Source organism: Drosophila erecta, unplaced genomic scaffold (assembly GCF_003286155.1).
Source record: "Drosophila erecta strain 14021-0224.00,06,07 unplaced genomic scaffold, DereRS2 tig00000000-arrow-pilon, whole genome shotgun sequence".
Taxonomy (NCBI): domain Eukaryota; kingdom Metazoa; phylum Arthropoda; class Insecta; order Diptera; family Drosophilidae; genus Drosophila; species Drosophila erecta.
The window spans coordinates 2,260,070-2,284,634 of record NW_020825194.1 but is presented as its reverse complement, the minus strand read 5'-3'; the positions used below and the strand labels follow the sequence as shown (position 1 = coordinate 2,284,634).

Here is a 24,565-nt window from a genome sequence, read left to right as displayed (position 1 = left end):
TTATTTACACAGCTGTTTTCTGGGCATGGCTAAAAAACAGACAAAACATTTGATTTGAGCGTTTTTAATACAATAAATTTATCATTCATGATAATTTCATAAAAATGTATATGTGTATAAATATGTTATGTATATATGTATGCAACTTCAAGATCGCTATTCACAGTCTTCATATTCCATATCTTTCACTGAATAACAACAAAACCAGTTATTATTCTATTTAAATGCTATCGAACTTGTGTTTTTCAAATGCTCAAACTTAAAAAAACAATACAAACGGCCTCTGTGTGATATGCACGCTTTAACTAAGTAGTAACCAATCCTGAGACTCCACTGGCTTCCACTCAAAATCAACATAGGGAACACTAAGAAAATCAAATCACGTTGGCAACTAGAGAGCGGGCAAGCTTATGAACTCAGATTTAAGAAGTGACTTCCACTGTATGGCATAGGTATCCCAGCTAAGCCATTTGAGAGTACGAGGTATAAAGCTTGTAGTTGCGCCGTCGGTAGTAGATCATGAGGCCATAGCTGGCGAACAGCAGCACAATTACGATTAAAATGAGAATGCCTGGTGGAGAAAACATGATGCTTTACTTCCTTTACCTGTGATCCCAATCGTTATTGACTCACCCGTCGCAGTTGTGAGATTGGCCTCCTCATAAGTCATCATCATAGTGGATACCTTGCACTCGCGCACCCAATCTACGGGCAAAACATCCTGGTAAATGTTCAAAAGTTTTGCCAGCGGACAGGAAGGACCACAGCCAGGTATGTCCAGAGGCAGAGGTTCAGCTGTGGTGTTCTTGTAGAAAATAGACACCAACGGAGTGTTGGTCTCATCCACACGCAGCTCCATCATAATGCACGCCGTGTAGGGAGGACTGTGCAGCTGGGAATACAAAACAAAGCCTTAGCCCGCTTACCATATGAAGACTTATTCAAACACCTACCTCAAACAATTTTAGCGCATTCAAAACACTGGCTACCGTGGTGTCATGAGCACTGTAGATCCACATCGAACGATCTGGACTTAGGCGCCCGGCGGATTTCTTTTGAAACCGCTGAAATATGTCCTTCAGCAAAGGTCCCGCTTTCAGTCTCGCCAGCTTTCGCGTATACGAGCTGATGGCAAATGCAAAATTTGAAACATACGTAAGCTCCTCTCCCCCGTAAACCTTTTTGGTCCATTCCGGCAGTGTCATGTTGTACAGATTCTCAATGAACAAGGTGTTATTCAAATACTGGGCATCTATGAAGGTCTTCACAGGTCGTCCGCCTTTTTCGCTCAAATAGGCAAACAGATCTTTGTGTTTTTCGGTCAACGCCTTGAATTCTGGCGACGCTTCTAAACTGGCCAGCTCGTAATCATAGGCAGGACAAGGTGCCTTAGCGGCCACTATGGGATCATCCTTTTCGGGCAAGGTGTGAATGGGTATGGGCTGCCAGCTAATGTCCGTGTTCCAAATGTCTTCACCCTGCGGCTCGTAGAGACCAGCCAGATTTGACTGGGCACTCATCAGAGTGCGATCCACGTCGGTGGACTGAACGTAGATATTCTCGTTGGAGTATAGAGGAGGAAGGATTTTTGAATAACGATTCCTCAGCCATTTGCCCAGGTCGTAGTGCTCTTGCTTGCCCAACTTGAGGATGAAATCGGGGTTAGCCTGGGTCTGCCACTAGTGGGATCTTTACTTACATTGGTCAGCTGTCCCCAGCCGGTGGACCAGAACTTCCTGTCGCCCCAGGGATCCAGGGGATATGGATCCACGGGCGTTCTGTCGCCGTGGCGAAATATCTGCAAAGCATAACCGATAAAGCGGGAGTTCTGCACACAAATACATACAAACTCTTACGACATGCACAAACTTCAGCTGGCCTGGCAATGTGGCCGAGATCTCCACTGGATGACCTTCAGCATAGCCGCTGAGCGTATTGGCCAGCCCGAAAGACAGCACACATACCACGCAGATCAAGATGAGGCAGTGCTGGCTTGCGTGGCTCCACATTTTCAGAGCAAAACTTGCTACAAGTGAACCACAGCGACTGCGGGAAAACATATGTGAGCATATGTGAGCACAGGTTACGGCGTTTGCTCTACGGCTATATCGGGTATTAATTCCCTTACCTCGAACTTACAACTGTCTCGCTGGTCGTTCGGCGTTTGCATATATATACAGATGGCAAACTGAAGTTTACCAATTTCCAGATTTCTTTGTTTATAATTTTGAGGACAAGTTTGATAACCACACAAAGCTTTGATGGCTCGATAACGATAGTTTTGCCCAACCAACCCTAGAACGTAGCAGTAGTTTTTTGGCGGGCAGATTCAAAAGTTCAAGTGGTATTTATGATTGTATTGATTGACTCGTCGTATCTACTTGCACACAAGAAATATGATTATTTAAGTATTGCATAAATATCGAAACAATCTTAGACTACGAATAACAAATATACTGTTGATGTGGGTCTTAAAAGTACACGGCTGCGGGACAAATTAAAAGTCGTCGTCATTGGCTTAACTAAAAGATTCTGCGCGCGAAACAATGGAAAACAAAATTCGGCTATTACATTATTAAGTGGAGTACACGAGGGAGGACTGGCAAACATCATTTATGCATTGCACCTGCTTAAAATCTTCTATTGCCGCCCATATTTGGCCCGGGTCTGGGTCCGTTGAAGCTGCAAATAGCGATGTTTGGGGGTTAGTGGCTATTATGCAGAGGTTGTGGTTCAACCTACCGGTTTCTTTGGCCTGGAACTCCGCCGCCACTGCCTAAAGGCGGGAACTCCGAGTGATATGCATTTATGCCATTCTGATTGTGATTTCTAGCTCCTGGCCCTCCGCGTTTGCTTGGGCCTCCTTGGGGACTGCTGGTTTCGTGACTGCTACCGCGTCTGTCATTGAATCCGCCTCCTCCGTTGAAAAAACTACGTCCTCCTGGTGGATTTCCACTGCATGGTGAAGACAGATATTATATATAATTTGGTGGTCAATCCTATGTACTACTTACTTAGTCCCACGATTGCCAGAGTTCATGGGTCCATTGCCAAAGCGTCCGAAGCCCATTTGCTGCTGCTGATGCTCTACAGGCAGGGCAAATCCACGGCGATCCTGTCGCACATTGCTGGGACCTGGTCCCCCGCCGCCGGCTCTTTGATTCAGTGATCCTGCTCCACCGCTGCTGGAGCTGCCTCCTTGAAAGTCACTAGTGCTGCTTCCTCCTCTATATCCGCTGGTTGGACTGTTCTTAAAGTTTCTTCTGCCAGGCTGTGGTCCACTGTTGTCCCGCTGTTGAAACCGATTGTTGCCGAAGCGTCCTTCGTTGCCCGCGCTTCCACCAAACTTGCCTCCGCCTGCAAATTTGTTCCTAAATCCCTGTCCCTGATTGGAAGACTCATTGCTCGGTGGTCCTTTTGAGTAGGGAGCACTGCGCTGTTGTCTGTAGTTGGACTCGTTTCTTACGGGACCAAATTTGGCGGCCGAGGAGTTGGAGCCTCTTGGGCCTTCGTTGGAGTATCTGCCACCGACTTCTTCGCGGAAGTTGCGCTTAAAGTTGCCACCGGATTCATGAGGTCTCTTGTCCGCTCCGCCACCTTGAACTAAGGAAGATGAAATACTTAGATGCCGGATCTTTGAAGTGCTTACAGCTTACCCTGGGAGGGCCTGCGCCCCGGATTGTCACCAGAGCCCGGCTGACCTCGACTGCCAACTCCAGGGCCGTACTTTGGCCTGCCCGCCTCCACCACGATGGGCTGGCCCTTGAAGATGGTGCCATTCAGTGCGGCGATGGCCGCCTCCGCCATGTCCGTGTTCTCCAGGTGGACGAAGGCGCAGCGGTTCATCACATCGCACTCAACGACTGATCCATAGTTGGTGAACAGTCGACGCAGTTCGTCCGGCTTGCAGCGCGGCAGGCTGCCGACGAACACCTTGGCGGTCTGCAGGATAAAGCTAGCATTACTCCGGATTACTATGGACAATCCGGCGCCGCTGCGTCCTTAACTCTTACGTACAGTATTCATGTATTTATTTTTCTCTACAACTTTTCGCTGTTTTTTTTCTTTTATTGAAATGGAGATGGACAACTGTGCACCTGACCGGCAGTGTGACCAGCCTTGGGTACATCCACGTACATTTCTGTAGCTATCGATATCGATAGACCCAAGCCTTTACTTTTGTTTACAATTTTAACATTTTAAAAATTAAGGTTTCTCACGCGCCCAATCTGAAATGTGGCCTCCAGGGAGCGAGGATAGCTATTCCGCCAAAATGGACTACGGCAAGAACGTGGTGAACATCCTGCCCAGCGCAGAGATGCTGGTGAGCTTCAATGGCGACATGACGCGGTCTAGTAAACGGTCATGTCTACTGTACGCGGAGAGAATGGACTTCAAGGAGCTGCTCGTAAATATGCTGATTAGGACCTCGTCCGATTTCATTTTAATACATATCCTGCCACACAGCAACTCCGAGTGACGGAAAAGTCCGATCAACGGCGCATGTACATTACCACAGTGGACAGTGCCTCCTTCCAAGATCTCAAACAGGATCAGTCTCTGAATGTGTCATTCTCCGGATTCATTGACAATGTAGTGCGCATGCTGAAGGACAGCCAGTCGGGTAAATTGGAGCTGCACCTAACCATGCGGGATCAGAACCTCTCATCCAGCAGAGAAGTACACGACTATCATCTTCAGTTTGTGGAAATCCGGTCCTTTAAGAACCTGGTTCATCTTAGCCTGCCCTGTCGTTCTGCCCCCTTGAACACCGTGCTTTTCTACATAAACAGCATGCTAGATGCTTCCCAGAAAAAGCAATTTATGCTGGAGCAAAGCATCCCGCAAATGCAGGCGGAAATCGACGCACAACGCTCGCACACGGAAAGGTTGACCACGGAAAACAATAGTCTCAGGGAAGCCCTCGCCGAAAACACTCGCATCTTAGAAGAGAAGCATGCTGCAGAGGTCCGTCAATACCAGGAAAAACTGGTCAAAATAAACGAGCAGCGCAGCAATGAGCTGGAGAGAAATCGTAGAGCGATCTGCGGCTTTCAGTCCCAATTGGACAAGGCTTCGATGGAGAAAGAAGAACTTAAATCAGCACAAGAGCAGGCCGAGAAACGATGTCAAACTCTGTCCGAGGAGTTGTCCTGTTGCAAAGCGAGAGTGCACAGCTTAAAAGAGCAAAATGACAAACTGCACGAAGATGTGTCCAATGCCAGGAAGCAGGAACGCAAGTTGGAGTACAAGATCGAGGACCTCAAGCAGCACACTGCCGAGCTGCAGGAACATATCCTGAAGGGGAACAAGGAGAAAGTATGTGTATAAAGCACTAATGTACATCAGAAGAGTCTTCATCTCGTCTTTTTTTTTTGCAGGCCAACATAGCCGCCGAACTGGAGGCCGAGAAGAAGATCCTGCACACCAAGCGCCAGGCTTTGGAAATGGCTTCTGATGAGATCTCCAAGGCGAACCAGATAATCCTCAAGCAGAGCCAGGAGCTGCTCAACCACAAGAAGACCATTGCCTGGCGCACCGAGGTGGCTCTACAGCAAGAGAAGGCGGTTCAGGCTAAGGAGAACCTACTAACCCTGCGGGAGAATGAACTGCGAGAGGCTCGCATAACTATTGAAAAACTGAGGGAGGAAATACCCCAGCAACTGCAATCCATGCGTAACTTTGCCCAGGGACTGGAGCAGAAGTATTCCAAACGTAAGTTAAGCCCTTTACCTTTCCATTCACATACTTATAGCTTGCATATTCCAGAAATCCTCATTCTAAAAGAACGGTTAGCAATACCCACGGGCAAGGAAAATCGGCGATAGTTTTACTTATTGTTAATGCACTTTTTCGTTTTTTGTACCAGTTCAGTAAAGTTAGTTGTATTATTCGGCTCTAGTCATAATCCACCTGAACACTTTCACCTGCCTGAGCCGCGGCCACATTCACCGCTTGGCTGATGTCCTCGATTTGGTTAAGTTTCAGTCGCTCACGGATCAGTTCAGCAATAGCTTTTTGGGTGCGTCGTTCCAGTCGCTCCAACTTTTTGCTGGCATCCCGCTTCAGATCCCAGTCGGGCTTGCGCGGTGCCAGGTTGGTGATATCAATCTCATCGATCACCATGGGCTGCTGGAGCAGGCTCAGTTGATCCTCCACAGCGTTTTCTATGTTTCCCGTGGGTTCCTGTGGAAGGATTTCGCCATCGGTGCTTTCATTCTGAGGTTTGTAGCTGCGGAAGACTGGTCTGTAAAAAGATATTAAACAGTTGTGTAGAACGATTCATAAACATTTTTCTTTGTATTGCTGACTTGGGTAACTTTTCATTGGATTCGGCGGCGTCTCCTCCCTTGTTCTGCGCTAGTTCCCGGAGTTTTTGAAGGCGCTCCTTGCGTTTCAGAGATTCTTCTGTCAGCTTGCCGACGCCATTGTTGTCCATGATGCCCATACGAAGTTTGTTCTCAAGATAATATATTTCCTTTAAATTTCAGTCTCGACTCTTCACGTTTATTTATTATTGTTATGTTTCTTGTCTTTGCGTGTATCGTATATCGATTACTACTATCGCGTTCGTTACCAACTTGGAATTGTGTTGGTATGAATAAAACATTCTTTGTTATTTCACAAGATTTGTTTAAAGATTGGATTTTATTTATACCAAACCAAGATTTGGAAGATTCATCCAGATATTAGAAATGAATAAGTACGAAATAGTGACGAATGCAAACCATTTCACAGCGAATACGGTCTCATCGAAACCACCGATGAATCGATAGCGCCCAAGATGGATACACAGCGTTTGTTTTCGCGCAAGGGGGTGGAAATCGGAAATCTGCTGTACTTTTGTGCACTTTAAACAAACCAAATAAGCATTATAGCCGATGGAAGTGGTCCCAGCATCCTTCCAGCTCCTCTAGGCACCATTTCCAGGGCGCGGCGGATAGTCCGTGCCAGCCAATTGGTGCAGAGGCATCGGCAGAGCGCAGCCAGCTGCTGTTTGGAGTAGCAAAAATAAACCAGAGCACAGCTCCCGCTCCCGAGCACACAGTCGATCCCGATCCGCCTCGAGGTAACTTCTGTGGTCTATTAATATTAACGACCGGCTAACCAGTGCGCGATCCCTTCCCCGACAGAAAGGGAGCAACGACAGCCCATTGTTCTGACACCGATTCTAGATTGCCCGGCCAGATCCGACTCAGCGATCTAAAAATGGAGTGGACGCGCGAGAAGACGCTGCAGCTGATCAGTGAGTACCGCAGCCGACGCGGGCTGTGGGACATGACTTGCGACGAGTACCGGAAGAAGGACGTCAAGCAGCGGCTCTTGAACGAAGTCAGCCAGGTGCTGGGCGGGAACATCCCTATCAACGAGCTGGAGAAGAAGTTCCACACGCTGCGCACGCAGTACCACCGCGAGATCAGTCGCATGAAACGCAAGGAGCCCTACAACTCCAAGTGGTTTGGCTTTAAGAACCTGGTGTTCCTCAGCTCGCCCTACGCCTGCCGCTCCACAAAGGGTCGCCTGAAGGCGGATCTGCAGGGCGACGAGCGCAAGTTTGCTCTGGGCGAGGTCACCGCCGATCATAATAGCGACAGCAGCACGCCGGCCAACCACAACAGCAATACGAACGCCAATATGACCGAGGAGTACCTCCGCAAGAACCACGCCAGCAGTCGGGCCCAGGAGCTGGAGAAACTCATCGAGGAGACAACCAAAGACGTGGACGACATTGATGAGTCGGAGCTGGAGGAGGGGGAGGTCAAGCCTAAGCAGGCAAAAGAGATGAGTGTCCGCTTTGTGAGCCTCAACGAACAGGAAGATACGGAGCCGCTGGAGAATCACCATCAAACGCTGATGGACCTGCACCACCAGGGCAACACCGTGGAAGCAGTCAGTTTCCAAGCCAATGAGAGCGGCGAACTGCACTACCAAACCACATCATCCCAAAACACGGGCAGCAGTTCGGTGCACGTAATGCCCACACGAATCATAAAGATCCAGCGGCGAGACACGGCGGGTGGGCAGGAAGATAGCTACTTTGAGGAGCACACGCAACTGCATCCGCCGCCAGTCAAACGCATGTACTACGAAGCCAGTCCAGCATCGCACAACACCACCTCCATTCTGTCCCCCGCACTGGAAAGTAGTGCCAACGGCACAGCCAGCAGTGTGTTGACAACCTCGCCCGGGATAACCATGAGTAACCTGCGCCTGCCCAAGGTGAACACGCCGCCCAAAGCAGCCCAGGCCCAAGCCATCCCCAGTCCACCTCCGCCCACCATTGTCAGCCTGCCGCCAGCGCGCGACGAATTCGCGACGTATGGAGAGTACGTGGCCAACGAGATGCGCGCCATTAGCAATCGGGAGGTGCTTGTCGCCCTCAAGCACCGAATCAACACGGCCATCTTCGAGGCCAACATGGCCGAAATAGCCCCGAAATAGATTGATCACTTAGCTAGAGCTATTAACTACAACTTTAGGTTTAAGGCCTTTGTCTCTGTGCTTTTTATAGGCCTCGTCCCCCGTCACTTGTATTCTCATTTGAATTTGTACATTTAACATATATGTATGTAACGATTTAAATACTAAGCCAAATATAAAATTTAGTGGAATTTCAAAAATAAGTTCTATTGGCAGCAGGCCCGTTTAATTCTGTTTCGATTCGGGGGAAATTTATATCTCTGTTTTTTTCGGCACTCAAGATGCAGAACCCCATTTGTGAACCATTCACCAGTTGGCCAGTAAAGTTCGACATCAACCAGCTGATCAAGGAGTTCCAGCCGGTGGAGAAGGGGCGTCAGGTGGATGAGGATAAGTCGCCACGAGACTTTCTCCACCTACCCGACAACAACTGGGTGGTCCTGCCCAGCTTTAAATACCAATTTGAACACTTGACCCCCTATCTTTCCTGTCGCCTGAACAAATATATGCGGTGTCGCTTTCAGAAGTTTTTGGATAATGTTCCCAGCAGCTACGTAACCATCTCTTTGTATGGGTCCAATGTGAGCAAGTAGGTTATCTTCTAAAACTTTCTAGAAAGACAACTCTGTTAATAATACTCTTTTTTTAGCATGCCCAAGCCAAGGCGAAAGAGTCTGAATGGCCAGTTCTACGGTGTGGATAACAAACTGGCTCCTGTTCCGGCGGTCGCAGATCCTCGCTCTCCTCCGCACCGAAAGTAGTGGTATAAATTATAAAACAATTTAAAATTATAAGTGCTTCAATAAATATAACAAAGTATCTCGAGTACTTCTCTAAATACTCTAAAACTAAAACTATATTTAAATAATAATTTCATCAAAAAGTAACGCAACACTTTAAATTCAAATCAGCAATATTGCCAGATCGTCGAATTTTGACAGGATCTTTCAGCTACCGTTATTGCAAACAATGGTACGTTTCTAACGGTTAAGTGGACGGTTACACTGCAAACGGTAAAAATCAATAATGCAGAAATAGCGGGCGAAAAAAAATGTTTACAAAATGCATTAGTGGCTGTGGTCTCGCAATAATCTCGGTTTTTTTCGCCTGCCTTTTCGTCGAGAATTGCGGTGAGCACAGGGAGTAGTCCATAAAACACCAGGATCTTGATGTAGTGTCCTTTTTCTCGCCTTTAGCGGCCCTGCAAAAGACGCTCCGCCACTACGAAATTTTCCACAAGGACGATGTGGTGCACAGGGTGGTCAAAAGGGGTGCCAAGCACAGCACGAATCCCTTCAACATCATCAAGGAGGTGGAGTTCACCACACTGGGCAAGAACTTCCGGCTGATCCTGCACCCGCACAGGGATGTCCTGCACAGCAAATTCAGGGCCTACGCCGTGGATGCGGATGGCAACGAAACGGTGGTGCATATGGGTAAGACAGTTCCTATAATTCCATAGCATATTTCTAAGCACTTAATCGCCGCAGATCACGATAGCTTCTATTCGGGTCGGGTGTTTGGCGAACTGGAGTCCTCTGTGCGTGCCCACATCGAAGACGGCACCATGACCATGTCCATTCACTTGCCAGAGGAAACCTATCACATTGAGCCCTCCTGGCGACACCTGCCGGAGGCCAAGAAGGACACCATGGTGGCCTACAAGGCCTCCGATGTGAAGGTGCACAAGAACGAGGCGGGTGCCACCCCCAAAACCTGTGGCTACATCAAGGAAGGTCTTGAGCTGGAGGACAAGGAGCACGGTGATACGCTGGACAATGAGCTGCACACGAGGGAGAAGCGTCAGTCCGATCAGTACGAGTACACGCCCACCAAGACCCGGTGTCCTTTGCTCTTGGTGGCAGACTATCGATTTTTCCAGGAAATGGGCGGAGGCAACACCAAGACCACCATTAACTACTTGGTGAGTTCCTTACGGAAACCACGTTCTATCACCTAGTAACTTGTAATCTTCAGATAAGCCTCATCGATCGGGTGCACAAGATCTACAACGACACTGTGTGGCAGGACCGCTCGGATCAGGAGGGATTCAAGGGCATGGGCTTCGTGATCAAGAAGATCGTGGTGCACTCGGAGCCCACGAGACTGCGAGGAGGCGAGGCCCACTACAATATGATCCGTGAGAAGTGGGACGTGCGCAATCTCCTGGAGGTGAGTTGACTTCATCTTGGACCCCTTACTCTTCGTGTAGCTGCTCTACTTCATGGTCATCTAACTCTTGTATCTCTCACTTTAATTCCGACTCCTCCGTGGCCATTTCACCGGCTAGGTCTTCTCCCGGGAGTACAGCCACAAAGACTTTTGCCTTGCCCATCTCTTTACCGATCTCAAGTTCGAAGGCGGCATTTTGGGCCTGGCTTACGTGGGCTCCCCACGTCGCAACTCCGTGGGCGGCATTTGCACTCCAGGTTGCTACACCCAGTTGTCTCTCATGTTTGACCTTTTCATTTGGCTTATAGATTTTCGTTTCCTTGGTTGTCCTTATACTTTAGTTTCAGCTTGCTTTTCAAAGGGTGCTACAGAAATCTCAGGTTTCTGGTATACCCTTATAGTTTTGTATCCCAAACTAACTTATTTCCTTCTCATCTCCAAGAATACTTCAAAAATGGTTACACCCTGTACTTGAACTCGGGTCTGAGCAGCTCCCGCAACCACTATGGTCAGCGGGTCATCACCAGGGAGGCCGACCTGGTCACGGCCCATGAGTTTGGACACAACTGGGGCTCGGAGCACGACCCCGACATTCCAGAGTGCTCACCCAGCGCTTCGCAAGGCGGCAGTTTCCTCATGTATACGTACTCTGTCAGTGGCTACGATGTGAACAATAAGGTAGGGTTTTGCAGTACAATACCCTGTACAAATAGTCAATGACTTCTATTTCCCTACCAGAAATTCTCCCCGTGCTCCCTGCGTTCCATCCGTAAAGTGCTGCAAGCCAAATCGGGCAGATGCTTTTCAGAGCCCGAAGAGTCCTTCTGCGGCAACCTGCGAGTCGAGGGCGATGAACAGTGTGATGCTGGACTTTTGGGCACCGAGGACAACGACTCGTGCTGCGACAAGAACTGCAAGCTGCGCCGGAACCAAGGGGCCATGTGCAGCGACAAGAATTCGCCGTGCTGCCAGAACTGCCAGTTCATGGCCTCCGGAATGAAGTGTCGCGAGGCGCAGTACGCAACCTGCGAGCAGGAGGCTCGCTGCACCGGCGCCCACGCCGAGTGCCCCAAATCCCCGGCCATGGCGGACGGAACCACCTGCCAGGAGCGCGGTCAGTGCCGGAATGGCAAATGTGTGCCGTACTGCGAGACCCAGGGTCTGCAGAGCTGCATGTGTGATATCATCGCGGATGCCTGCAAGCGGTGCTGTCGCATGAGCATCAATGAGACTTGCTTCCCCGTGGAGCCACCTGATGTCCTCCCTGATGGCACACCCTGCATCACAGGATTCTGCAATAAGGTATGCTTGTGCTTTCACTCCTTAGATTGACATTAATCTCATGCTAAACTCCGATGTCTTTCAGGGCGTATGCGAAAAGACCATACAGGATGTCGTGGAGCGCTTCTGGGACATCATCGAGGAGATAAATGTGGCTAAGACCCTGAGGTTTCTCAAGGACAACATTGTCAGTAAGTATTGCAATCTTAAATAAATATTTGAAGATCACTTCTAATCCATACTGCCTCCTATATTCAGTGGCCGTTGTCCTCGTTACCGCAGTATTTTGGATACCCATCAGTTGCGTCATATCTTACTTCGACCGCAAGAAGCTGCGCCACGAAATGAAGCTGATTGAATGGAGCCAGAAGCTGGACCTTATACATCCCAGTGACGAGAGGCGTCGAGTGATTCACATACGGTAGACCCGTACCTTACTATTTTATAATGATGTACTAATAACCAATCTGCACTTTCAGCGTGCCGCGCCAGAAGATTTCGGTGGCCCGAGCCTGTAACTAGCACAAAAACCCAGTGGGTTCCTTTTGTTTTACTCTTCCGTGAGCATTCTTCTCAAAACTGCCACAATTCGTTTACATTAAGTGACATATTTGAACATACGCAACACAGATTGAATAAAATTCCATATAATAATATAGACCAAAAGCAAAAAGGTCATTATAATTGGATGGTGTCTTCAAATAGGGGTTTCTTTACATTGTTGAAGTCTTTTGAAAAGCGCTCCTATCTTTATTTTCGTTACCTTATTAAAGTTTTTTATTTTTTCGGATCATTTAGTTAGCTTACTGGAGTGTAATGTATTTCTACTTCTTCTTATTACTCTTGCCGTTCGTCTGAGGAGCTGCATCTTCGTCGAATTCCAGTTCGCTATCCTCCTCCTCGTCCGAATACTCCTCGTAAATCTGACCGTCGTCAAACTCGCCAAAGTTCATCTCCACCTAAGGGTATTGAAGCTTGTAAGAAACAGGAACACAAAGTTGATGGATGGATAGAGCTCACCTTGCCGCAGACGTAGACGGGTCCAGTTCCCTGCACCAGTTTGAAGGTCACTGATCCGTTGGGGAACTCTACGTTTGGTCTTAAGCTACGGGTCTCGCCGACCTTCAGTACGGCAATGGGAATCTTCACTGTCTTCTTCTCGCCATCGTCGTTTATGTTCGTCTCCGCCTGGGTGACAAATATTAAATTTGTATATAATTTATCACTATCTAATTTCGTAGTTTTTCTTGAAATATGAGATGATAGTCGAAATTTCATTTTTTTTTTTTAGGTGACTAGCGTTATAAAAGAAATATGCAAACTGAATACACTGTTAGAGGATTTATGAGCACATGCAGTTAAAATCGACCACGTCGTTCTTTAATTTTCGACCGGCGGTTCTCCATATCGAGGCTCACCTGTACAACGTTGAATTCGCCGGTCTTTGCCTCTGGGCCGAGGGAAATCTGTTTGATGATGAGCTTGTGCGAGTGGACGATATACTCCTCGGGTACATCAGGGACTTCGAACTGTGCGATGGCCTCCTTCTCGCTGAGTGTGACACCTGGAAGTGGACGAACGGCGAGAAGGGTTGGATTTCCGACTGCTTTTTTGCCGGCTGGAGGAGCTGCACGCAGCTCGGCTCTGGGATGGCCAATGGAGCGCCCGTTCCACCCAAATGGCGTTGGTACTCACCATAAAACGACTCGGACTCCATTTGCAGGCCTTGGAACACAGATGTACAGTCAATTAATAATGGAACTTTTTGTACTCTACACGTGCCCGTAAAACGGCGATGGCTGCAGTTGTGTGAAGCGTTGAGCGGTGTGGTTATCGAAGCGCAGGACTATCGATAGTTTTAATACAATTTGCTGGGAGCTAGAAAGTAAAGGTAATACCGCCTTGAATTTTTTTGTATATATATATCACCCAGGTATAAACTTGCAACAAACGAATATAGAGTGCTACATTCGATTGGACACTAAAAGTGGCAGCCCTGCGATTTTGACTCCTAGGGTAACACCTTTCGATATCTGCAACCTACTTTGGCCTGGCAACCCTGCGGCAGCTACCATTTTGCAAAAGATTTTGCTCAACACGTGTTCGCCTCTGGTTTTGTGTGGAATTAATATTAAATATTACCTACAATGGCTGAGGAATCATTCTACGGTAATTACAATTTAGCAGATCAACTATATATGCACCGAAGCGGGGCAAAAGTGGCCGCGGAGAAGGTGTATTTACCACCGAAAAGGCTGAGTGTCTGCGACGCTTGCCGGTGTTTTTGCTCCAAGGTTGCCGCTGGCCAATTTGTGTGTCTGTCTGGCCTCAAACCCCAGCATTTGAATGTGTGAAAAAGATACAAATTGAGAAGTATAATGGCGACTATATCCGTTCCGCAGGAGTCACTCTGACCGCCGAGAGCGATAGCGTCACGTGGGATGTGGACGAGGACTACGCACGCGGCCAGAAGCTGGTCATCAAACAGATCCTCCTGGGCGCTGAGGCCAAGGAGAACGAGTTCAACGTGGTCGAGGTGAGTACTCCATGGGGGTCGGGGCATTGCACGCAGTAAATCCCATAAATTGTGTATGCGCGCGCCGGTTGGTGTCCTCCTCTTTTTTTTTTCTCACTTTTTGCTCATTTTTTGCTGCATTTTTCCGGCCGGCGGGGCAGGGACCGGTTTCCATTTTTCCCCAGACCAGAACAACCTCGAACTTTTCGCTCGCTGTGGGCTAGGGTAATTTTGTCTGTACCTCTGCAGATGGCCGCCGAGTAACCAGCCCCCGGTTTCCGATGGTACATGTTTCTAGGTACATTTTTCTTCTTGGAATCTAGGTACTTAGGAAGAAGTAGTAGGTACCTTACAAGTCTCCTAGTAAATCGGGGGTCGTTAAGAAAATCCGAATTATTGTACAAGAAGCTACTTAGGTATTCTGTATATTATTAGGAGCCGCTTTATAGCAAACATTCGAGAATAACCTTAAAAATCCATCTTGATTAAAGTTAATATTCTTTTTTTTTTTTTTCATAAAAATAGATTTTAATTTTTACTTAACCTATTCAAAATTGCTCATTAGTTGTACCTAAACTTGGTGATAACCATCAAGATGCTCATAATTGAAGTACCCCAAATTACCTTTCGAAAACGATTTCATTGGCGCAACTGTACGCAGAAACACATATACGGTAGACAAAAGAGCACTCTTTATTGACTCAAGTCAACGGCGATACACGAATCGGCTGCCTCGGCATCCGCAATTGTTTGCATTAGGTCGGGAAAGCTTTTCGAGAACTTGAACATACTGCGCAGCTTCCCATCCATCCGGCAAACCACTCCCGCCGCCGGAATACTCCAGTTCCAGCAGATCATGTCGCACTTCAGTAGGGAGAGATCTTCGCGCAGCGATTTGAGGTTCTTTGCGGGAAAGAGAAGAGGCTTGGGGTTAAAGGTTACAATTCGCAACAAAGAAAACTGGCACTCACCAAAGCCACGGTCGTATCAATTGAGGCGATCTCGTGTCCCTTGATGACCACCAGTGTGGTGGGAACACCTCCCTCGCAGTTCTTTTGCGTCACGTGGGACACAATCGACATCTTCAAGTACTCGGCTGCCGAGTAGTCCACGCTGCCCTTCAGATCGGCCATAGTCACCTCGACGCCATTAAACTAGGTGGATAGTCGTTTGGGATTATTTGGCCCTACACATAGGTACTATAAAGTTTCAAGCTCACCTTCTCGGTTGCCAAGTAAAACTGCGGCTTCATGCTCTTGTAGAGCAGGAAAAGCGCATTGAAGACGATGCCCACCACCATGCCGTACTCCAGAGTCCAGAAGACACAGGTCAACACGGTCACCAGGAAAGGCAGCATATCGCGCTCTGCAAGATATCCATAGTTACTATGACTACACGTGGTCCCCAATGCCAGGCAACACTCACTTTTAGCCCGCCAAATCTCGCCAATGGTCTCGTACTCCACCATAAAGAACATGGCTGCAATGATTATGGCTGCCAGGGTCGCCTTGGGAATGTAGGCAAATGTGGAGGTGAGGAAGGCTAGGGTCAGAAGGACAAGAGCGCCGGTAACCGCACCACCCAGCGGGGTTCTCACTCCACTGGCATTGTTGATGGCTGTCCTTGTAAAGGATCCGGTGATGGGCATGGAGGAGAAGAAGCTGCTGAGGATGTTGCTGACGCCCAGGGCAATCATCTCCTGCGATGCGTCCACTATCTTGCCCTTTGCTGAAAGCAGAAGAAGCTCAAGTTATGGGCTATAAACTGAATAGTTAACCGCACTCACAGAAGGCCTTGGCCACAGCTATGCTTTCCAATATAGACAACAGTGGTATGGACACCAGGCCAGTGCCTATGTTCGAAATCATGCCCCCGAAGCTGATGGTTTCTCCAGTCTGAGGATCCTCTGTGCGAAAGGGAGGAAGCTTGAAGGGCGGTAGGCCTGGAGTGATGCTGCCGCTCACTAGAAAGGGTAGTTTGCCATCGTTTTTCAGAAGATAGCACAGCAGTATGCCAATTAACACGGCCACAGCATTGCGGGCCAGCGAGATATACTTCCACACGCTTTTGAAGCCAAAAGGCAGGTCTTTCAGTTGCTGAAGTGATTCAAACATTAATGGACTCGCTAATCGAACATTCTAATTAGGCAATTTGTGGCTTTAAAGGTGGTTTTTTATAGTTACCCACCCTCATGAGCAGCAGGAGTACAAGTGTGCAGCAGCCCAGGATGGCATCATTTCGGCGTGTTTGCGTTATGTGCCCAAAGAAGTATATCCAGCTGTTTAGGAACCCACTGGCACTACTGCTGATGCCAAAGAGGCTATTAATCTGGCCGGTGGCAATGGTTAAGGCGGCTGCCATCGTAAAACCCGTCGTCACCGGCACCGATATAAACCGCATGAGCACTCCGAGATTGAGCAGGCCCATTAGGGTGATAATGCAGCCGGACAGGAAGCATATTAGCACCGCATTCGCCGGGTTGCCGTTCACATACGGCTGCACCATTAGCGCCATGATGGCCGTGGGGCCTGTGGATCAACGATTTGAGTTACTTAGCTATGTTCCAGCTCCAGAGGCTCTACAACTCACCCACTGTGATGTCCTTGCAGGTTCCGAGCAGTATGTACACAAATCCACCCATAAAAGCGGAGTAGAGCCCATAGGCTGGCGGCAGATTGGCCACAGCTCCATAGGCAATGGCCTGTGGTACGGCTGTGAGGCCCACAGTGAGACCCGCCACCACATCCATGGCCAGGAAGCTCAACTGGTACTTGGGCAGCCAATCGGTGACGGGCAGATATCTGTGCACGGAACGCATGCTACAGCAGCTCCTCGCCTTTGAGCCCACGGAGCCGCAAACATTCGGCAGGCGCTCCCGATAGAGATCATCTGGAAAACACAAATGGGCTATTGAGTAGGTGTTTCTCCTGGGCCGCCTTGAAATCTTGATATGGCCGCTGTTAAGTGGGTTACTTGATTGAAAAACGCTCTTTTATGTACGCTATTTATGTGAATAGGTCACAATCTCTGCATATGATCTGAAGTGCCTCTATGATTTCCTGCGAATCGGTGGCGGTGGTCTTGTGACTTCTGGAAAAGTACCAATGATGTCTACAAGCTGATAGACAAGTTCATCCATAGGCAGCAGGCTAGTCTCTTGACAATTCTTTGATGTTAGCAGTTTGAACCCGCCTCTGTTTTGGTGTCTCATATTCTAGATAATTACTGAGCTGTTTATAGTATCCTTGGCTAGTTTGTGCCTAATGCATTTATGTTACTCAACGGGGGAAATTTACGTTTTGATCCCTTCGTGCTTGATGGACACGTTTATCCACAGGAAGACAGCTTGTCACTGATAATTCATCTTTCGGAGCTCGTAATAACACAATCTTGCGGCTTCTCTTGTCTAATTACGGACTCATTACCGAGTATTTACCATGAATAAAGCACACACATTTTTATCCTTTGTTTAGTTTCGTTTAAATGTATAGTACTCTTTTAGGTAAACTTGTTCTTTATTTATAGCATTTATCATAGAGCAATTAAACAGTTTTTATTCTCGTGACTAAATATATTGCCATTGAGTAATAGTTTCTATTTCCTGATACTCAAATTTGCTTTTATAGTAGTAGGGGTAGTTCCCTTCGCATCACTTTCCTTTCACTTATCCTCTTGAGGAAACGCGCTCTCCACTTACCTTCGTTATCGCGCATGTCGACAAGATCTTTGAAGCACTTTACGATCGGCCAATACTAGAGGAAGTTTTGACTTGAATTACACGTTGTGGATGATTAATTAGCGGTCACTTGTTAGATTCGCGCTTGCTGGACTCCGGTTCAGTTGAGCCTGGCTGCAGTTTAAAGGGAACGAACCGATCCGATCCACTCCAGCGTGGGCAGACGAGTGGTCAAGCGGCCGCCAGTCGACGGGGTTATTACTGAAAGCGACTGTGCGAATATATGAATGCGTAGGCAGTTATCATCGGACAGTTCAGTTCAGTTAGTTTTGGGGAAGGTGTTGTTCGGCTGACAACGATAAGAGATAGAGACGAAGACTGCAGAGCGATTAAGTGGGCCAGTCGTGATGAACTTCGCGCTATCTGCTCGCCAGATCCGAAATTTGTGTAATCGGGGCATTCAACAACTATCTCTGGCTACTTGAAAGGCCTATGACGGGGATCTATATGGGTCAATCTTGGCTAGGAATCTTACGCAGTTAAAAACAGGGAAAGATGTGCCATTTGATGTTCCTATCTAATTGAACGATAGATAACCTTCGAAACATGTCTAACTTGTATTTATTTCAAGACCAATTAAAATGTCTATGAATTTATCTAACTTGCGAATCTTACCTCTTCTTTACGCAGGTGAACACACCCAAGGACTCCGTGCAAATTCCCATCGCCGTCTTGAAGGCCGGAGAGACCCGCGCCGTCAATCCCGACGTGGAGTTTTACGAGTCGAAGGTGACGTTCAAGCTGATCAAGGGCAGCGGACCCGTCTACATCCACGGGCACAACATCAAGGACGATGTGGAGGTGGTCGACATGGAGGAGGATGACGAGGAGGACGATGTGGCTGAGGATGAGGAGGACGAGCACCCAAAGAAGCGCGCCAAGATCGAAAACGCCGCCGATGGTAAAAATGCCAAGAACAACAAGAAGAAGTAAACTGCTGACCGCAATCATCCATCGAGGTTTAAGCTATGAATGTGTAGATTTTAAAGCAAAAACAGTTTTAGGCCCTATATTACAATACGATGCATACTGAGAATACAATCTAGTTCCTTTTGAACAGCTCCTTTTACATTCAATTCAAAGACAACGTTGTGTGCTCGGGTCGTGTTATCCCCAGCGAATGGTCTGTCGCTCAGACAGGAGGTCCGCTTTCATTGGGAGCAGATCGGACTGGCTGATCGGACACTAATCGAACACACAGATTTGTATATATATTAAAGTATAACTAAAACTAAGCCGGACTTCCTGTACGCGCCTCCTTCATATTTGCAGTATGAAAATAAACTGTCGTCGGAATACAAATAATATTATTGCATTTTACTGAAGTGGAAGCGCCTTATAACTGCTATCTTATTCTTATCTTTCCCGTTTAGTACACATTGTTCGTTTATTGAAACCATAGATGTAATCAATTTCAGTTTTATTTCTCCCATCAATTCGTTACTCATCAATTGAAATTTCAGATTTGGTAATGCTAAAGGGCTATCATGATTGCAATCCTATGAAGTGGATCAGAGCGATTTCGGGAATGCCTTCAAAGATTGCGGGTTGCTGCTAGTAAATAGTGATCTCTAGGAGTTCAGTGCTTAGTTCGGCGAGGGCATAACCTTGATGCGCTCGAAGGCTTGTTTCTCCAGGGACTCGCGGTGCTTGGGATCGGCGATCTGGATGAGTTCGTACATCCTCTGGCGCACGTTCTTGCCGAACAGCGAGGCAATTCCGTGCTCCGTGACGACATAGTGGACGTGGGCACGCGAAGTGACGACGCCAGCGCCTGCCTTCAGCGTGGGAACAATCTTGCTCTCGCCCTTGTTGGTGGTCGATGGCATGGCAATGATTGGCACACCCAGTCCATCGAGACCCTCCGCTGCTCCGCGAATGAAGTCCACCTGGCCGCCGAATCCGGAGTAGAATCGGGAGCCAATCGAGTCTGAACAAACTTGTCCAGTCAAATCCACCTCAATGCAGCTGTTGATGGCCGTCATGCGGGGCTGCTGTTTCACAATGCTGGTGTTGTTTACATAGTCGATGGCGTACATCTCTGAAAGGTGGACGGACAGTGAGGCATTAGATCGTGCTCATATCGCATACATTTTGAATTCAAGTTTAGTGTTTCAGGTCTAAACCTACCGATGAAGGGGTTGTTGTCCACGAAGTCGTACAGGGCCTTGTCACCGATCAGGAAGGAGCCCACGATTCTGCCCTGGTGCATCTTCTTCTTGCTGTTGGTGACGCATCCCTTGCGCACGAGCTCCACGACACCGTTGGCGAACATCTCGGAGTGGATGCCCAGATCCTTGTGGTTGTGCAGGGCGGCAAGAACGGCGTCGGGGATGCTGCCAATGCCCATCTGCAGGGTGGCGCCATCCTTGACGAGGTTCTCGGCAATGAGCTTGCCGATCTTCTTCTCCACTTCCGAAATCTCACCAGTTCCGTGCTGAGGCAGATCATCGTTCACCTCAATGGCGTAGTCGAAGTGAGACTTGTGGATGACGGCATCGCCGAAGGTGCGCGGCATCTTGGGGTTGATTTGAGCTGATAAAGGAATAGCATAAGTCCCACGATAAAAGAGTTTCCTCGTGTTCGCAACTCACCAACAATGAGCTTCGAGTTCAGCAGCGCAGCTCGCACACAATCGACGCTGGTGCCGAGAGAGCAGTAGCCGTGGTTATCAGGGGGCGACACGTGGATGAAGGACACATCTGGCTTTACGATCTGCTTGTAGAACAGCTGGGGGATCTCGTGAAGGAAGATCGGCACATTGTCACCACGGCCCTCGGCCACCGCCTTGCGCACATTGGCGCCCATGAAGAAGGAGTTCGAGCGGAAGTGGTCCTTGTACTCCGGCTTGGCGTACTCGCCAGGACCCTCGGTGTGCATGTGGCACACCGTGACGCACTCCAGGTTGTTGCTCTTTCCGTGCTTGGCCATCGCGTTCAGCAGAGCCACGGGCGTGGCGGCTGCTCCGCCGGCGAAAACCGTGTCACCTGGAATGGAGGCGAAAAACCACAGGTTTTATTACCAATACTTTTATTAGGCACACGCTGCTAATCGGCCAATACGCAGATATTGTACACTTTATGAAACGTTAATCTATTCGGCAGGTCTTATCTACAGATTTGCATGACATGCTATCCGAGGGCCTACAATTAAAGCTTTTCAATGTTGCCTAGTTAATGATGCTTTAATTGTTAAATGATAACGAAATCACCAGTAGCTACTATCAGTTAATGAACTGTTTTGATGCATTACCGGTTCTGGTCTCATGTTCCTAGCAACTTTTATAAGATGTTAATCTGAAGAGCATGGCCGCATCCACTCAAGAAAATCCTGACCTGGCAATTAATGCACATCGTACTAAAATTATCCCGCTAGGAATAGCGTTCAATGGAACGCTAAGCGAAAAACTTGTTTTGAAATTAGTATACATTTGATCATTTAATATATATAGTTATTAATCAAAGTAATATAACTTTCTGCAAAGCTTTAATCAGCAAATGCTATTTCTGTATATCATTCATTACTATTTACATGCTTAATATTGCGCTGGTCATGCTTTCATTGAGTAACAAAAGAAGTCTATAAATTGTTTCCCGAAACGACTTGTGCCGAAATTCTGAAATTTTCTCTCTGATCATTCCACTTCCTCTCTGAATGTTCAACGCGAATTAAGTTCGTTACTCTCTAGTGCTTTAAAGCTATAGCTAATATACATATATGTACTAATTTATATTAGTTAGTAGGCAGAGTGATAGTGAGAATGCGAATGGGAGCGTTTATTGCCCAGAAACGCGTGATAATGAATGTTTGTAAATAAATAACACCGGTTTCCCAGTTGGCATTACATGGCAAACAAGAGTTCTGCCGGATTGCGATTGCATATAATCAGAGAGTATACATATAGATTTTGCCATTTGATTAACCAGGCGGAAAGCAGAGGCACATAAATTCAGCAAAAAGCATCTGATTGGACTGTTGCGTAAGACAACTGTAGCTTTCAATCGAAATGTTTGGACAAATGATAAAATAGAATAGCTGTCGTTTGAGTTCTTGTAATGAAGGTCTGTAAAATTAGAGATATAGTATAGGTACATATCCGAATTGCATCTCTAAAACAGCATCCTTATGCATTTTTGAGCACTTGCATCATGTTTGGCCAATCTATTTCGGTTTCGCCCTGTAGAGGCCTGCATTCCGAGGTACTTCAGTATGAGGAACAGAAAGAAAATAATGGGCAAATAAAGTCGAACGAGCGAGCCCCTTCAGCTGGGGAGTCATGCGATAAGTGGGATTCTTATCGGCAGACGTTTGAGCCACGTCGACATGGTCAAGTTCTCCGCGACGCTGCACTATCGCCACAAACAATACTTCCCTAAGATATTTGCTGTAATTTGAAAACCCAAATATGCGTATCTTACGCATAGGTTTAGCTAGTTAGTGCCTACTGTACCACTTATTATCTGCCAAAAACGTGCCAACCGAAAAAGTTTTCCAAATCGAATTACGTCGTAGATTTGGCATGGCTCGTGTTGGTGATTTTGGCTAAAATTAGAGATACCGATTTCGGGTGACGTTTAGCTGGGCCCGCTGCGCTGTGCCACTCCCCCTCCAAAGACCCGCCCCCCGCCGCTATATCGCCAATTTGCATGGACCTGCTGATGAGATGCCGTATAAGTGCTAAGAAATTGAGATTTCAGCGGGTGCCGAGGGCGTGTCCAGAACCTCAGGAGATTGCCTCCAAATTTGGGACAATTGAAGTCAATCAGAGCATAGGGGTCCAAAAATCAGATGATTGCTATCTTTATACTGACACAGAAATTATCTAACTGATACATATATCGTTGTGATAAGAAAAAGCTTGTTAGAAATTAATGAATATTTTTTTGGAGCACTCCCTGATTATGTTGCCATAATTCACCTGCTGATACTCGTTGCATAACCTTGCCTTCTTATAAAGCTGCTAAATACTATAGTATATGGTATATGGGTCCTACAGAGAGTGGGCCTTATCAGCACCACATCCAAAGGCCGGTCGAGTGGATAGACGTGTTTATGAGCTACATACGCGGTCGTTCTTGCCACTAAGCTGAGCTTTGCATCGGCCTGGGTACAAAGTACAACATTTGCTGGAAACTCATCTACAGCGCTGAGTATATGCATTAATAAATGTGTATAAATAAGTACTGGGTATGGCCACGCTCAGCTGTTTTGCGATTAAATTAATATAATTTACACTTGTGCTGCTGCAGCAACAGGAATTACAAATAACACAAGGTTTGCTGATAGCCAGAAGGGGAGTAGCTTTGAATGGCTACTTTTCGATAAGGGCAGCTACTTAAAATGTGATTTTCCTATTGTGTAACTTCCCTATTTATCATACTAGACCCCAATCAACTGAGTGCTAGTTGATACAAAAAACCTATCCCCTGTCACTAGGTAATACAATACCCTAAATATTTGTTTCCAACTTGCATATTATATAGGCTCCCCACCTCTTATGCCCACGAGTGCCTCCTAATCACGGTCAATTAAATGCCAACCATTCATATACTGAGCACCCTGTGAATGCCCTTCCCTATGTACATACATGCATATGTGCTCGAAAGTAGTTTGGATTGCGGGCACACATGGGCTTACATTTGCATGGCCCCACAACCCGGTGTTCTCGTTTTCATTCTGTTTTCCTAAGCAGGCCCACTAGAAGGTTACATAACCAAAAGATTGCAAACAGCGCGCGATAAGGGGGGCCCGTTCCATTCGGAAGAGGAAAGCGGGGGGATTCCTGATCAGATGATAGAGGAGAACTCACCGGATTTCACGCATGCCACGGCCTCCTCCGCCTTGACGATTGGAGGCTCCCGGGCGATGGGATGCGACAGCTCCCGCACGTAGGTGAAGTAGTTGTTGTGGGCGGAGACCGAGGAGGCGGTGGCCGCCGTCTTCAGGAGGCTGTTCAGCTGACCCACATGGCGCGCCAATTGCTTGCTCATGGTGAACTGTGTGGTGGTAGTGTGTACTGAGTACTCTGTTGTAGGCACGCACGTCGAAAAGGGTTAAGCGAGAAGTCCGCGAGATGCAGGAGGCGATGAGTGGTGGGTTTTCACTGGGGAGAGACTGCTGTGCTGAGTTCCGTCCGCTGCGGCACCAAATTTGCAACTGGTTCGCCAAACAAAAACGCCATAAAAGCTCTGCGGCGAAAGCTGTCTTCCGATCACAATCCAATCCCCCCGAGCTCCGACTCCACTCCTCTTCGCTTCCACTTCAATTTGTGTTCACGTAGATGTACTCCTCATTTTGTTAGTCGATGTGTTCTAGGGCTAAGGAATTTTAGGCTATATTGTTTCTACATTTAATTGTGAAGTTTCAAAAATTACCAGCTGCCTGTGTTGAGCAACGCACTGCTAGTTCGACAACATTGGCTATCGGTATTTATCGATGAA

The 24,565-nt window shown here is 47.6% G+C and overlaps 11 protein-coding genes across 13 annotated transcripts; 5 read left to right on the top strand and 6 right to left on the bottom strand.

The window, feature by feature from the left end:
- Positions 1–10: 10 nt before the first annotated feature.
- LOC6554117 (prostatic acid phosphatase) lies at positions 11–2,303 on the bottom strand. 3 transcript variants are annotated; one of them, XM_026975910.1, is made up of 6 exons: positions 2,129–2,303; positions 1,857–2,046; positions 1,700–1,798; positions 954–1,643; positions 634–892; positions 11–571 (listed from the first exon to the last, which is right to left on the bottom strand). In XM_026975910.1, the coding sequence occupies exons 2-6, from the start codon at positions 2,007–2,009 to the stop codon at positions 462–464; spliced, it is 1,311 nt and encodes a 436-aa protein (XP_026831711.1). In that variant the 5' UTR covers positions 2,010–2,046; positions 2,129–2,303; the 3' UTR covers positions 11–461. The 3 variants fall into 3 exon arrangements, with proteins under 3 accessions (XP_026831711.1, XP_001981272.2, XP_026831712.1); XM_026975911.1 differs by having other exon boundaries at positions 118–571; positions 2,140–2,303; XM_001981236.3 differs by having other exon boundaries at positions 1,857–2,303.
- A 39-nt stretch (positions 2,304–2,342) lies between these two features.
- On the bottom strand, positions 2,343–4,155 carry LOC6554116 (RNA-binding protein lark). Its single transcript, XM_001981235.3, has 5 exons — positions 4,018–4,155; positions 3,657–3,942; positions 3,015–3,603; positions 2,743–2,955; positions 2,343–2,682 (listed from the first exon to the last, which is right to left on the bottom strand). The coding sequence occupies exons 1-5, from the start codon at positions 4,024–4,026 to the stop codon at positions 2,631–2,633; spliced, it is 1,149 nt and encodes a 382-aa protein (XP_001981271.1). The 5' UTR covers positions 4,027–4,155; the 3' UTR covers positions 2,343–2,630.
- LOC6554115 (spindle assembly abnormal protein 6 homolog) lies at positions 4,110–5,901 on the top strand. Its single transcript, XM_001981234.3, has 4 exons — positions 4,110–4,408; positions 4,468–5,319; positions 5,382–5,715; positions 5,770–5,901. Exons 1-4 carry the CDS (start codon positions 4,235–4,237, stop codon positions 5,826–5,828), a joined length of 1,419 nt encoding a protein of 472 aa, XP_001981270.1. The 5' UTR covers positions 4,110–4,234; the 3' UTR covers positions 5,829–5,901.
- Positions 5,829–6,773, bottom strand: LOC6554114 (coiled-coil domain-containing protein 12). Its single transcript, XM_001981233.3, has 2 exons — positions 6,312–6,773; positions 5,829–6,247 (listed from the first exon to the last, which is right to left on the bottom strand). Exons 1-2 carry the CDS (start codon positions 6,446–6,448, stop codon positions 5,899–5,901), a joined length of 486 nt encoding a protein of 161 aa, XP_001981269.1. The 5' UTR covers positions 6,449–6,773; the 3' UTR covers positions 5,829–5,898.
- On the top strand, positions 6,738–8,616 carry LOC6554192. Its single transcript, XM_026975912.1, has 2 exons — positions 6,738–7,069; positions 7,134–8,616. The coding sequence occupies exon 2, from the start codon at positions 7,210–7,212 to the stop codon at positions 8,440–8,442; it is 1,233 nt and encodes a 410-aa protein (XP_026831713.1). The 5' UTR covers positions 6,738–7,069; positions 7,134–7,209; the 3' UTR covers positions 8,443–8,616.
- On the top strand, positions 8,615–9,233 carry LOC6554191. The gene is made up of 2 exons (XM_026975913.1): positions 8,615–9,010; positions 9,071–9,233. Exons 1-2 carry the CDS (start codon positions 8,703–8,705, stop codon positions 9,180–9,182), a joined length of 420 nt encoding a protein of 139 aa, XP_026831714.1. The 5' UTR covers positions 8,615–8,702; the 3' UTR covers positions 9,183–9,233.
- A 176-nt stretch (positions 9,234–9,409) lies between these two features.
- Positions 9,410–12,582, top strand: LOC6554190 (ADAM 17-like protease). Its single transcript, XM_001981230.3, has 10 exons — positions 9,410–9,551; positions 9,618–9,857; positions 9,912–10,345; positions 10,399–10,593; positions 10,712–10,850; positions 11,036–11,271; positions 11,332–11,895; positions 11,960–12,065; positions 12,133–12,295; positions 12,354–12,582. The coding sequence occupies exons 1-10, from the start codon at positions 9,473–9,475 to the stop codon at positions 12,394–12,396; spliced, it is 2,199 nt and encodes a 732-aa protein (XP_001981266.1). The 5' UTR covers positions 9,410–9,472; the 3' UTR covers positions 12,397–12,582.
- On the bottom strand, positions 12,583–13,844 carry LOC6554189 (nucleoplasmin-like protein). Its single transcript, XM_001981229.3, has 4 exons — positions 13,570–13,844; positions 13,293–13,438; positions 12,895–13,062; positions 12,583–12,833 (listed from the first exon to the last, which is right to left on the bottom strand). The coding sequence occupies exons 1-4, from the start codon at positions 13,589–13,591 to the stop codon at positions 12,699–12,701; spliced, it is 471 nt and encodes a 156-aa protein (XP_001981265.1). The 5' UTR covers positions 13,592–13,844; the 3' UTR covers positions 12,583–12,698.
- Positions 13,845–13,894: 50 nt separating this feature from the next.
- LOC6554187 (nucleoplasmin-like protein) lies at positions 13,895–19,182 on the top strand. The gene is made up of 3 exons (XM_001981227.3): positions 13,895–14,043; positions 14,277–14,410; positions 18,756–19,182. Exons 1-3 carry the CDS (start codon positions 14,022–14,024, stop codon positions 19,056–19,058), a joined length of 459 nt encoding a protein of 152 aa, XP_001981263.1. The 5' UTR covers positions 13,895–14,021; the 3' UTR covers positions 19,059–19,182.
- Positions 14,952–17,845, bottom strand: LOC6554188 (sodium-independent sulfate anion transporter). The gene is made up of 8 exons (XM_026975711.1): positions 17,826–17,845; positions 16,979–17,346; positions 16,577–16,917; positions 16,176–16,485; positions 15,815–16,117; positions 15,609–15,754; positions 15,361–15,543; positions 14,952–15,292 (listed from the first exon to the last, which is right to left on the bottom strand). Exons 1-8 carry the CDS (start codon positions 17,843–17,845, stop codon positions 15,083–15,085), a joined length of 1,881 nt encoding a protein of 626 aa, XP_026831512.1. The 3' UTR covers positions 14,952–15,082.
- A 346-nt stretch (positions 19,183–19,528) lies between the features above and the next one.
- LOC6554186 (4-hydroxybutyrate coenzyme A transferase) lies at positions 19,529–24,484 on the bottom strand. The gene is made up of 4 exons (XM_001981226.3): positions 23,935–24,484; positions 20,720–21,112; positions 20,256–20,660; positions 19,529–20,166 (listed from the first exon to the last, which is right to left on the bottom strand). Exons 1-4 carry the CDS (start codon positions 24,113–24,115, stop codon positions 19,712–19,714), a joined length of 1,434 nt encoding a protein of 477 aa, XP_001981262.1. The 5' UTR covers positions 24,116–24,484; the 3' UTR covers positions 19,529–19,711.
- Positions 24,485–24,565: the final 81 nt, after the last annotated feature.

Bases quoted from the DNA above. Each gene is read 5' to 3' on its own strand.
- LOC6554192 (XM_026975912.1), top strand. From the start codon at position 7,210: ATGGAGTGGACGCGCGAGAAGACGCTGCAGCTGATCAGTGAGTACCGC.
- LOC6554115 (XM_001981234.3), top strand. From the start codon at position 4,235: ATGTGGCCTCCAGGGAGCGAGGATAGCTATTCCGCCAAAATGGACTAC. The intron at 4,409-4,467 runs GTAAATATGCTG...CCTGCCACACAG, and splicing joins TGGACTTCAAGGAGCTGCTC to CAACTCCGAGTGACGGAAAA. The intron at 5,716-5,769 runs GTAAGTTAAGCC...TGCATATTCCAG, and splicing joins GGAGCAGAAGTATTCCAAAC to AAATCCTCATTCTAAAAGAA.
- LOC6554188 (XM_026975711.1), bottom strand. From the start codon at position 17,845: ATGTGTGTGCTTTATTCATG. The intron at 15,755-15,814 runs GTGAGTGTTGCC...GATATCTTGCAG, and splicing joins CGAGATTTGGCGGGCTAAAA to AGCGCGATATGCTGCCTTTC. The intron at 15,544-15,608 runs GTGAGCTTGAAA...CTATCCACCTAG, and splicing joins TTTACTTGGCAACCGAGAAG to TTTAATGGCGTCGAGGTGAC.
- LOC6554114 (XM_001981233.3), bottom strand. From the start codon at position 6,448: ATGGGCATCATGGACAACAATGGCGTCGGCAAGCTGACAGAAGAATCT. The intron at 6,248-6,311 runs GTCAGCAATACA...ATCTTTTTACAG, and splicing joins TCCAATGAAAAGTTACCCAA to ACCAGTCTTCCGCAGCTACA.
- LOC6554190 (XM_001981230.3), top strand. From the start codon at position 9,473: ATGTTTACAAAATGCATTAGTGGCTGTGGTCTCGCAATAATCTCGGTT. The intron at 10,346-10,398 runs GTGAGTTCCTTA...TGTAATCTTCAG, and splicing joins AGACCACCATTAACTACTTG to ATAAGCCTCATCGATCGGGT. The intron at 12,066-12,132 runs GTAAGTATTGCA...TCCTATATTCAG, and splicing joins TCTCAAGGACAACATTGTCA to TGGCCGTTGTCCTCGTTACC.
- LOC6554189 (XM_001981229.3), bottom strand. From the start codon at position 13,591: ATGGAGTCCGAGTCGTTTTATG. The intron at 13,439-13,569 runs GTGAGTACCAAC...GTCCACTTCCAG, and splicing joins GGAGTCCGAGTCGTTTTATG to GTGTCACACTCAGCGAGAAG. The intron at 12,834-12,894 runs GTGAGCTCTATC...CAATACCCTTAG, and splicing joins CCGTCTACGTCTGCGGCAAG to GTGGAGATGAACTTTGGCGA.
- LOC6554191 (XM_026975913.1), top strand. From the start codon at position 8,703: ATGCAGAACCCCATTTGTGAACCATTCACCAGTTGGCCAGTAAAGTTC. The intron at 9,011-9,070 runs GTAGGTTATCTT...CTCTTTTTTTAG, and splicing joins TATGGGTCCAATGTGAGCAA to CATGCCCAAGCCAAGGCGAA.
- LOC6554116 (XM_001981235.3), bottom strand. The intron at 3,604-3,656 runs GTAAGCTGTAAG...CATCTTCCTTAG, and splicing joins GGGGCGCAGGCCCTCCCAGG to TTCAAGGTGGCGGAGCGGAC. The intron at 2,683-2,742 runs GTAGGTTGAACC...CGCTATTTGCAG, and splicing joins GTTCCAGGCCAAAGAAACCG to CTTCAACGGACCCAGACCCG.
- LOC6554186 (XM_001981226.3), bottom strand. From the start codon at position 24,115: ATGAGCAAGCAATTGGCGCGCCATGTGGGTCAGCTGAACAGCCTCCTG. The intron at 21,113-23,934 runs GTGAGTTCTCCT...CCTCCATTCCAG, and splicing joins CGTGGCATGCGTGAAATCCG to GTGACACGGTTTTCGCCGGC. The intron at 20,167-20,255 runs GTAGGTTTAGAC...TCCACCTTTCAG, and splicing joins GGACAACAACCCCTTCATCG to AGATGTACGCCATCGACTAT.
- LOC6554117 (XM_001981236.3), bottom strand. From the start codon at position 2,060: ATGTTTTCCCGCAGTCGCTGTGGTTCACTTGTAGCAAGTTTTGCTCTG. The intron at 1,644-1,699 runs GTAAGTAAAGAT...TTCATCCTCAAG, and splicing joins GCTGGGGACAGCTGACCAAT to TTGGGCAAGCAAGAGCACTA. The intron at 893-953 runs GTAGGTGTTTGA...TTGTATTCCCAG, and splicing joins ATGCGCTAAAATTGTTTGAG to CTGCACAGTCCTCCCTACAC.
- LOC6554187 (XM_001981227.3), top strand. From the start codon at position 14,022: ATGGCTGAGGAATCATTCTACG. The intron at 14,044-14,276 runs GTAATTACAATT...TCCGTTCCGCAG, and splicing joins GGCTGAGGAATCATTCTACG to GAGTCACTCTGACCGCCGAG. The intron at 14,411-18,755 runs GTGAGTACTCCA...TTCTTTACGCAG, and splicing joins ACGAGTTCAACGTGGTCGAG to GTGAACACACCCAAGGACTC.